Source organism: Mercurialis annua, linkage group LG3, assembly GCF_937616625.2.
Source record: "Mercurialis annua linkage group LG3, ddMerAnnu1.2, whole genome shotgun sequence".
NCBI classification, from domain to species: Eukaryota; Viridiplantae; Streptophyta; class Magnoliopsida; order Malpighiales; family Euphorbiaceae; genus Mercurialis; species Mercurialis annua.
Window position 1 is genome coordinate 10,894,217 of NC_065572.1, and position 11,445 is coordinate 10,905,661.

General features: G+C 31.8%; 1 protein-coding gene across 1 annotated transcript; it reads left to right on the plus strand.

Annotated features, from left to right (window-relative positions):
• Positions 1-511: 511 nt before the first annotated feature.
• Positions 512-4,405, plus strand: LOC126671255 (protein NRT1/ PTR FAMILY 5.8). Its single transcript, XM_050365013.2, has 4 exons — positions 512-706; positions 808-1,025; positions 2,731-3,239; positions 3,530-4,405. The coding sequence occupies exons 1-4, from the start codon at positions 640-642 to the stop codon at positions 4,365-4,367; spliced, it is 1,632 nt and encodes a 543-aa protein (XP_050220970.1). The 5' UTR covers positions 512-639; the 3' UTR covers positions 4,368-4,405.
• The last annotated feature ends 7,040 nt before the right edge of the window (positions 4,406-11,445 follow it).

Below are 11,445 nucleotides of genomic sequence, written 5' to 3' on the forward strand. Positions count from 1 at the left end.
AGGATAAGTCCTACTATCATTTTGCAATATCTACTTATAAAAAGTCTTAATTATGATGTGGCAAATTTAGTTGAATGACCATTAATTATGATGTGGCAGAAACAATAAAATGCCACGTATCCAAACTGCCACGCAGTAGCATCCGTGGCAGCAATCCTATGCATGCGTTAATTAAAATTAAGAGACGTATAAAATACCACTGCATGTCGACATATTTAATCTTGAAAATCTAAAAATGGTGTTTAAAATTTAAATAAGAAAAGAAAGTGGGGATAGCTTTTGATTTCTTTTTTGTTTTCTTAATTAAAAGAAGTTGTTTATAAGCAAACAAGTGTCACGTATAGGAAAAATAACTTTACAAATCCATAATTTAACCTTTTTAATGTAATGTTTTAAATAATTAAGATGGTTATTTAAATTTTTATTCAATTAAAAAAGTTATAAAACTATGTGGGTGGTTTTTATTTTGTAGTGATTGTCTAGTGTACATCATTATATATAAAGGATGTTAGAAGCACTGTTTGTTAGCAAAGGAAATTTAAAGTTGGAAGTAACAGAAAATATGTGAACCTTTTGTCATTTCTCTTAACTCACATACTTTTATTTTTCTTTCTTTGAAATAATTTTTTTAGTTTGGCTATGGCTGGAGAATTAGGAGAGATTAGATCAACAAAAGGACTGAACAAGTCATGTTTTCTTCTCATAGGTACTTGATTGATCATCTTTAATTTAGATTAAATATTTTAATGGTATTTTTGTAATTTTTTTGTGATTTTTAAGATTTTGATATATGAAATATATGTATAGTGTTGGCTGGAATGGAGAGATTTGCATTCAAAGGGGTGGCATCAAATTTGGTGACATATTTAACAGATGTGGTGAAAATGAGGAATTCAGAAGCAGCAAAAACAGTGAATAATTGGTGTGGATTTACATCTATGTTGCCTCTTTTAGTTGCTTCACTTGCAGATTCTTGCTGGGATAAATCTCCCACCATTCTTGCTTCTTCTTTCCTTTATCTTTTGGTATGTTCATCCTGCTAATTTTTTCATCAATTTAATTTTTAGAGAACGATTGTTATTCGTAATCGATTATACGAGTACTTAAACTATCGCTATATCGAACTTCGATTCGTTTTATAAAATTTGGTGATTGAAGTTTGATTCGTTTCATTTTAATTATTAAATTTTATTAAAATAGATTTTTCCTGCCAAAATGCATACGCGGCGGTCATATTTTCAGGTGACAATCCTTTTTACTTATATTTTTATAAAAACTTGTCACATGCATAATTTTATTTCAGTAGGAGGTTTTTACGCCAAATTATATATCCATGACAAGTTTTCAAGCAAAAAAAATGTAAACTTCAGCTGCCACGTATCCATTTTTGCTGGAAAATTTTCCGTCAACAAAATTAAAATTTAATAACTAGATTAAAAAAGGTTTATTACAAAATTAAAACGAGTTAAAATTCGGGCGCGGTAGTGAAAAAAGAAAAGCAATAGTCTGGAATCCCTAACATTATTGAGTTTATATAGAAGGTTATTCTAGTAAATTAGCAATTCAGGTCAATAATTATTTTTGTAACATTGAATTTCATTTTTCTTATCATATAGATAATTATGGACCTAAATTGTTATATTACAAATAAATGTAAAAAAGTTCAGTTATCAGTGATAGTAACAGTTGCATAACCATTCCATTTTTGGGATATAGCTAAATATTTGTTGAATAAGGAATCAGTAAGCTTCATATCAGTATCTTACTAGGAGAAATATTTGGTAGCTGGGACATAAATTTTGATAAAGACTGAGTCGAGTTTTAATGATTAATTTGATGTTATACCTTTTGTCTGTAGTTGGTGTTACTTTCACATGATTAATATCAGAATTTAATATATATAGTTTGTAGTATCATTGGTTAAATATTTTTTCAGTTACTAAAATAGTACATTTTCTATAAAATATCTATCGATGTTTTATTTATTATATTTTCGTAATTGAACTTTAATTTTTCAATAATACAAAGCTATCAAATTAATTCTGTTTAATAATTATTTACGATGGCTGACAAATTGATTGGTATCAAACTTTGCCACATAGATAATCTGTTGGCAATGTGATTATTGGTCAAATTGATTGAATAACTTTCCGCTGTTGTTGGAAAAATGAAAATTCGGTAATCAAAATATAACAAATGAATAATCCTATATGAAAAACATTGAAATAGATTCAAATGGTAGCATATGGGTTAATTTTTATTGACTATACAAGACAATTAGTAAAACAAAATGACTCATAACTAAAATAAGTGTAGCTCTGTTTTAACATATATTTTGTTTTGGAAAAAAATAAGCTTATCTTCTTACAACTTCAGCTCGTTTTCCAAACGTACCATAATTTTTAAATTTTACCAGTTTAATCCATAAGCTTTTCGATTTTCGCCAAATATATATACAACTTGTTTGAAGCGCAAGTAGCGCATTGCCGTTGTATACACCAAGTAGGCTAAATTATGTACACATAAACGTACAATATTATACCACATCACTTCTAAGCGAGTCATGATTATGTTTGGTAAAGATCGGAAAAAAAAATGAAACAAACTGATGAGATTTAAAGATTATGATCTATTTGACAAACGAACTAAAGTCGTGGATAGATAAATTCATTTTGCTATTTTTTTTTCACGGATTTTTCATATAATTTATTTAATTTTCTGTTTTTTCAGGGACTATTGGCATTGACATCAACATCATTGACATGGGAATGGCATTCAACCAACAAGCTAGGTTCTTCATTCTTGTACTGCTCCCTTGCTCTAATCTCACTGGGCCAAGGTGGATACAATCCATCTTTACAAGCTTTCGGAGCAGATCAACTCGAATACGATGATGAACTACCAACTTCAAAACATGACAAGAAACCAAATAAAAAGAGCTTATTTTTCCAATGGTGGTATTTTGGTGTTTGTGGTGGTAGTCTTTTAGGTGTTACAGTCATGTCTTATATCCAAGACACATTCGGCTGGCCACTCGGATTCGCCATCCCGACAATCGCTATGCTTTCTTCGATTATGTTATTCTGTTGCGGAAGTCGAATTTATGCATATAAAGAGGATGAAAACAACCGCGAAAAGTCCTTTAAGAATATCGTTCGAGCTGTTAAAGAACTTGCATTGAGACTAGGCGGCTGCAGAATCACCTTATCAAGTAAAAACTCGGAAGTTGTTGAGCTAGAGTAAGTTTTCCTTTTTATTGTCTAAGGAATTATCATTTATTATCCGTAATATTAAGTAAACTGTTGCTAAATGTGCTAAAATCGTTATCTTAGATCCTCCGCCATGAACTTAAATTTGCTAGGGAAAAGTATTTTATGTATCTATATCTCGAGCCAAGATGACAAATATTTACTATTGCAACAGTTTTAAAACTGTTACTAAACTGGTATTGTCATCGACATATTATGTAGTAGTGATGGGAAACTCGAGGGGATGTTTATAAATTCTGATGTTAAAATTTTAATTTCAGGCTTCAGGAAAATCCGCTTTGTCCGTACAATTCAGACAATGTGAATTGCTGCCTGAATAAAACCAGCTCCAGAAGTGGAACTTGCCTTGTCGAAAATGCGAAAGCAGTACTGAGGCTAATTCCTATATGGACAATGCTGTTAATGTTTGCTGTCATTTTTCAACTGCCTGCAACTTTCTTTACCAAACAAGGTGTGACAATGGAGCGGAGCATTGGCGCAAAATTCAAGATTCCTCCTGCTACATTACAGAGTGCTATTACGGTATCTATAATCCTCCTGATGCCATTATATGATAAAATCTTTATTCCAATCATAAAGCTGGTTACACGCGACGAAAAGGGTGTCACCGTGATGCAAAGAATGGGAATCGGAATGTTCCTGTCGATCATAGCAATGATCATAGCAGCATTGGTTGAAAGAAAACGACTTGTAATCAGCCAGACGATGCCTAAACGTTCTGAAACAGTACCATTAAGCATATTCTGGCTACTACCTCAATACATTCTGCTTGGAATTTCCGACATATTCACCGTTGTCGGAATGCAAGAGTTTTTCTATACTGAAGTTCCTGTCAGAATGAAGACTATGGGAATCGCACTGTATACTAGCGTGTTCGGATTCGGAAGCTTCTTGAGTGCCTTTCTGATCACGCTAGTAGAAGTTTGTACTCGATCGAGAGGGAGACAGGGCTGGTTTAACGATGACATGAGAGAAGCTCGACTCGACAAGTATTACGGGCTTCTTGCAATCTTAAGTGCATTGAGCATGCTGGTGTATGTCATATTATGCAAGTTTTTTAAGAGTAGATGTGATTTGGATAGTCAGAACTGTAAATGATCATCTTGGTTTCCAATTCTTTTTCAGTTTTGAGTAAATATTGTTTCTCTTGCCATAATCATAAACAAATTTCGGTTTCCATTCTTGTGGGACAATACCACTTATCATCTCTTCAAGCGAGGGCCAAGGAACAAAAGGCGAATAAACATAAATAAATTCCTACCTGCAGACAATATAATAGTATATAAACATAGAGGGTTATATCCTTGAGCAAAGGTTAATCTGAATTTGCAATTCGCGGTCAAATAAATTTACTTTTAGTTACTTCAATCAATTAAAAATATTTTATTTTTATTTTTATATTGTTATGAGATTAGTTGCAGTGTAATAACAGAAAATTAATTAGAAAATCAACTTATGAAAAAAATGTAGTATCGAATTAAATAAATATAAGATTTACCTGATTCGTCAAAGACTAATCCACGGGCGAAAGAATAAGTTTTATTCACTAATAGAGAAGATTAAAAAAGAAAGGTAGAAATTTTTTAATACCCAAACTCAACAATAAATCTAAATAATATTTTAAACGTACTAATTTGCCTCACACTCTTAAATTCTACAAGTCATGGAACTTGTCCATGTATAGAGTTTAAATTAGATCAAAGGAACAAGTAGTCAAAATTATAATAAAATTAGACTTTGTTTTCCTATACAAAGACCGACATAATCAATATCAACACATATTAGGATAAATTAAAATTCTAAACTAATTAGAACTTTAGAAATAATCCAAACATTCTTCCCCTTTACTAGTATTTTCTTGCACCTTCAATAAATTAGACTAACAATTAAATTCCACCTTCTCTACTTCACCATAAGCGGTTACTACAATTAAGAAATTTCAAACAAGCCCAAGAACATTTTGAATTTGTCAAAGCAAAATAACACAATTGATAAATCAAATAACTTATCAACCAATTGGCACGCAGCTGCGTATTTGTTGGCCTTGATCTTGGTAATGTCATCAGTAGGATATGACGAAAGAGATGAAGTCGTAACTGATCCATCAATCTTGTACAAACGACCAACTCTATAAGATTTCAATAACACCACATCATCTTTCACAATATCCAAAACTATATTCCTGCCATAAAATTCATATCCACAAATTTCTAAAGTAGATAAAGAGATGAGATTCTTACGCATTTCAGGAACATGTCGAACGTCAGTGAATGTTCTTACTTTTCCATCATGCATCTTGATCTTAACTGAACCAGTGCCTAAAATTTTGCAAGTTCGACCATTTCACATAACTACAATTCCACTATTAACTCTATTTTAGTTAGAAAACCAATCGAAATTGTCTCAAATGTGATATGAACAACCCAAATTATCTGCATAAAATTTTGAACTAACAGATTTCTGCTGCACTTTTGGACCAAGCCGGTTCTCTAGTTAAACCAGTTGTAGAACTGACTCCCTCTAAAATCTGAATCTCCACCCCAAACTGCTGGCACATCTTAATGGTTCTCGTCTAATTCATCTTCAACAATATTGGCTTGAATGTTACGCTTTCGGTAGTTTTCTTTTTGATTTTCAACAATTAATCTTTAGATGCCCCTTCTTCTTACAATAATTACAGGTATAGTTTTTGTGTTTCAGACACTTGTTATCATAATATGTCTTCATGCTAGTACTGATTGTAAAGGCAATAGCAATCATCTGACTAGCATTCACCACTAGCTCCATATCCATTAACTCCTTCAAAAATAGGAAAAATTTAACCCCTTAACAGAAAGCATATCATGATTAAATATTAAATTTTCACAAAATTGCTTATAATCAGAAGGTAATGAATATAGAAACATAAGAGATAAATCTTCTTCATCATATTTAATGTCCAGATTCTCCAAATTCATTATAATGGATTTGAATTTCCCAAGATGTGTTTTCAAAGATGCACCTTCAACCATATGAAGCATATGCAGTCTATAACAATAAGTTCACTGGTGAGATTTTTCTTTAAAAACTGCGATTCAAGTTTTGTTCCACAAATCCAAAGCGGATTTCTCACGTTGAACTTCACGCAAAATATCACCAGATAAAAATATTCGGGTGATAGATAGAGCATTCTAATCCAAATCTTCAATCTCGTATTCAGTTATCTTCTCTAGCAGCTTCTCCTTCTCTAATAATGCTTTTCACAATCCAGCTTTTGTCAAACAGTCACACATCTTGATTTGTCATAAGACAAAACTCTTGGTATGATCAAACTTCTTAATCATTCAAATTTCGCTATGGCCATTTTAGAAAATTTTGCAAATAAATCCTAAATTAGGACAGTCGCTCTAATACCGCTTGTTGTGAGATTAGTCGCAACAGAATAGCAGAAAATTAATTAGGAAATCAAACTTATGGAAAAAAATACTCTCCCCTCTCTCTCTCTCTCTCAAATAGAAAACCCTAGCCGTCAAGAATTCTCCTTTTGTTTTTCACTTCGGCTGCCGTCAATGGTTTATTTTTGCTGTTGGAGGTAGCCATTTTTTTTTATAATTTAGAATAAAATAAATGACCGACTCCTTTTCTTCTTTTTTATTTTTGTTGGTAAATCTATCGACGAGTCACCTCAATTTCAATATATATACAAATCAAGAATCAGAGATAGATCAAGACCTTTCAAGATTGAAGATGAAATCGTTATAGGTTATATTAGTTTTTTTTTATAACTATATTATAGTGATTGTCTTTTTTTACGAAAGTTTTGTTGTTCTTTCTCTATGAAAGATTTGGTTGTTTTTTTATGAAGAGTTCGTGAGTTTTTTGTTAGACAGAGAAGGATTTGATCTTATTGTGGTAGAGCAGTTATATAATTTTGATTTTATTTTGTAAGGCTATATGCGAATCAAGGTTTACATCTTGTTCCATGTCAGGTCATTAGAAACGGTTATACCCGTTCTAAATTCTTACACCTGTAACTGCTCATTATTATTAATGAAAAATTATTCGATTGTAAAAAAAAAAAAATAGAAAAATATAAAATCAAACTAAAACAAACACAAGATTTACGTAGTTTGTCAAAGACTAATCCATAGGCGAAGGAACGAGTTTTATTCATTAATAGATGAAAATTACAAAAGAACTATAAATATTTTTGTAATGCCCAAACCAAAAAATTAAACCTAAATAATGCTTTGAAGGTACTAATCTGCCTCACAATTTAAATTCTACAAGCCATAGATCTTGTATGTTTATAGAGTTCAAATTAGGTAAAAGGAATAAGTAGTCCAAATCCTAATAAGATTAGAATTCTTTTTCCTACATAAAGACTAATAATGACATAATTATTTTTTTTTGATGAATAAATTTGTATTAAAGAGCCACGAGAAGTGGCTAAAAAAACTCTGAAACTTAAGCTTTCGCACAAAAGTGACCTTTGAGAAAAAGCACGCTAAAGGCTACAACTCAAGAAGGAGGCAAGAACGGAGATACATCAATGAAAAAGAATACAATCCGGGTTCCTATTAAATTCTAAACCCGAATAAGAAAAGCTAGAATCATTACACTTGACATAGAACCCAGCCGTAGTTAAGCATCTAAACACAACATCTTCGACCTCTGATGACTTATGATTGTATAACCTTTTGTTTCTGCAATTCCACAACTCCCAAATGGTGGTGTCCCAAAGAGAATGCCAGAGTTTAAACTTGCTTCCGAGAGGAATAAGAGCACGCCATTGTATAAGAAAATCATGTATAGAGTACGGCAAAACCCAAGAAAACCCGACTTTAGAGATGATTCAATTCCAGACCGAGCTTGCAAAGACACAATGAATTAGAATGTGCTCTTGTGTTTCAATCTCTTTGCAAAGAGAACAGTAAATTGCATCAGCTGCAACTATGCTCCTGTTATGAAGCAAGGATAACGATGAAACACGACGGTGTAAAGCTAGCCAAATGAAGAATAGAATTTTTGGAGGAGAAATTGAAGACCATGCCACTGAGAAGGGAATGATGTTGTCTGCTGAAGTTTGACGAAACAGTTTACAAAAACTGCTAGGTGTGTAAATTCCAATACCTTTCGACCAAACAATTTTATCCGGGCACGAGTTAACCGTAATTTGATTCATAAGAATAAGAATACTGTCAAGCTCACTTTTCTCCGCCAATCGAAGCCTTCTTCTCCAAACCCAATTTGCAGCAGCTACTTCCGAAAAAAACGCAGATTTCTGTCTTGAAAGGTTGAACAAACGTGGATAAGGCGCTTCCAACGTACCTTCATTACTCCATCTGTCAGACCAGAAAGAGATTGACGAACCGTTATGAACCGTGAATCGAATATTTGCAGTAAACAAGCCCCAAGCAGAAACATCAAGACAACAACATATTCTTATGTTTTTCCAAACATAAGAGAGCTGTCTATTATCGTCTGAAATAAGCGAATTCCAATCAGTAATATTCGAGCAAGCACGCATTACCTTGGACCAAAGAGAATCGAGTTATTAAACCTAAGTTTCCACACCCATTTAAACAGTAAACTCTGATTTCGGATATGAAGTCTGAAAATGCCCAAACCTCCGTCTTTATAATCGTTGCAAATGGTGTCCCATGAGACTTTGCAAAGGCTTTTATTCGAAAAATCTCCTTTCCACAAGAACCTTTTCATATAACTTTCAAGCTCTTTTTGGATGGAAACCGGCATTCTTAAAAAGGACATGAAGTAGATCGGTGTACTCTGCAGGACAGATTTAATTAGGATTAATCTTCCCGCTGGTGAAAGCATGGAGCCTTTCCAAAGAGATAGCTTATGCTTGAAACGTTGAGAGATGTTGTTCCAAACCCCAGAAGTTATAGAGCGATGAAATAACGGTAGACTGATATATTTAGCAGGAAAGGAATCGATTTTACAACCCAGAAAATCAGCAGCTGTGCGCAACTCTCCTTGGTTCAAATTTGTTAGTGATATGCACTAGGTCAATCATGTTTGACCATGTTTTGACTTTATCATTTTATTATTTATTGATTGGCAGTTTTTATCATTTTATATTAATGATTAAAATACTTGAATGGTTAATTCTTTCTAAGGTCATCGAGTATGTGACTTGATAGTAGAACCCTTAGGTTTAATAAAAGAATTATATACCATCTATCCCTAGTCTTAATAGAACATTGAGACTAGTATGATGTTGACTGATGATTATGTTTTACTAATCATGTATATGAGATATTAAGTCAAATCATAGGTGCTATTTGAGAAATAAGGCACTGGATGACCCACTGTGAGAATACTACATAGATCACTGTCATAAGTAATTCTCATTACAGTTCTATTAGTATAATCCTTTGACCTTGAAATCATCATGGATTTCTACATAGCTATTTCATATTTTGATACAGTCTTACATTATCTTTAACAGGATAATGGAATAGATTGTCATTGGATATGAAAGTAACTATGTGAGAAATATGAGTGGCTGAGAAGGAATTTGTCCCTCATTTATTTGAGTAAGATATCTATGGGCCCCTTGAAGAAGATAGACTGAAGAAAATGCATGGCCATGCTAATTGATAAGAAGTTATCATTTTCAGTCTACTTAGAGTCAAGAAACTAATGATTGAATGTTATAAGGATGACATAACTATACCTTATATATATTCAATCTGGATATCGAGTGACAAAGGGATTAAAATATTATTGTAAATGGTTAAATCGGATTATCGATATTCATATAACTTGGGTAGTCATAATGTCTTGCTAGAGGCCACTTATGACTTGTGGACTGAAATAGGGATTTCGAGCCTACTACCAACGTTATATAAACCTACAGGGTCGCACACTAAGAACAGGCCCAAAACAATTATGGGTTGTACAAGCCCAATGTGATTAAGTGATTAATTATATATATATATATATATATATATATATATATATATATATATATATATATATATATATATATATATATATATATATATAATTGGTAATATATATATATATATTAATAAATATATATATTAATTCAAAATTTAAGGATAAGTGTTTTCCTTAATTTATTATTTTTGGAAGATAATAAATATAGTAATTAATATATATATGGATAATTATCAAAAAGGAGTTTTTGATAAACATAAACTTGTAGAATTGCAATGAGATTGAAATTCGAATTTGTCTCAAACCCTAGTGTTATTTATCACTATAAATACTCATTAAGCAATTGGTTTGAGAATCACGAAATTCATTATTCACTAAATCACTAAAATTCGAAATTGCTTGTGAAGCAATAGTGCTAGCACACAAGCACTAGTTTTGGCTAAGGTCTGTTCGTGTGGATACTCGTAGAGGACGTGTTCTTTTGGAGGCGTTTCTGATCCGAGGCCAGGTATCACCAAAGTGAACCACCTCCTTCCTTCCTACATTGCTGTTGAATTCGACATACAAGTAAGTAATTATTCTGTTAATTCGAATTACATGGATCTTGGTTTGGGTTTTTAGATAAATTTTTGAAATTCCGCTGCGTTATGAACCTATAAAACCCAACAGTGGTATCAGAGCTGCTTGTAATTTGATTAATTAGATTCTGAGTATATATGTGATATATGCTTATTGTATGTTCTGTTTTGAAAAAGGGGTTGTTTTTCGAAATTGTTTTTGAAGGAATTATAATTCGTTGTAATTATAAATAAAACGTTTATGTGATTAATTGTATGAAAAATAGTATAAAGAATTAATTTGATTAATCGTTTAATGTGATTAAAACTTCGAATATACTGTTCTAAATTAATATTACGTTTTAATTTGATTAAAGGGTTCGTAGTATTAATGTTCATACGAATTGATAAGAAAAGGGGAAACAGAATAATAAAACTGTTTTTGAATAAGGATTAGTAAACTGTTTATGAAACTGTTTTAATTCTATTAGGAAAACTGTTTTTGAATAGGATTAGTAAATTGTTTGTGAAACTAGTTTTAATTCTATTAGTAATTCTGTTTTGAATAGGATTAGTAAACTGTTTGTGAAACTGTTTTAATTCTATTAGTAATTCTGTTTTAAATAGGAATAGTAAACTGTTTGTGAAACTGTTTTAATTCTATTGATAAAACTGTGTTTAATTATGTTATGAACATAATTTATAAAACTGTA

Excerpts from the sequence above, each read along its gene's own strand:
- LOC126671255 (XM_050365013.2), top strand. The coding sequence starts at position 640 with ATGGCTGGAGAATTAGGAGAGATTAGATCAACAAAAGGACTGAACAAG. Across the intron at positions 1,026-2,730 it reads CTTCTTTCCTTTATCTTTTG|GGACTATTGGCATTGACATC; the intron begins GTATGTTCATCC and ends CTGTTTTTTCAG. Across the intron at positions 3,240-3,529 it reads TCGGAAGTTGTTGAGCTAGA|GCTTCAGGAAAATCCGCTTT; the intron begins GTAAGTTTTCCT and ends TTTTAATTTCAG.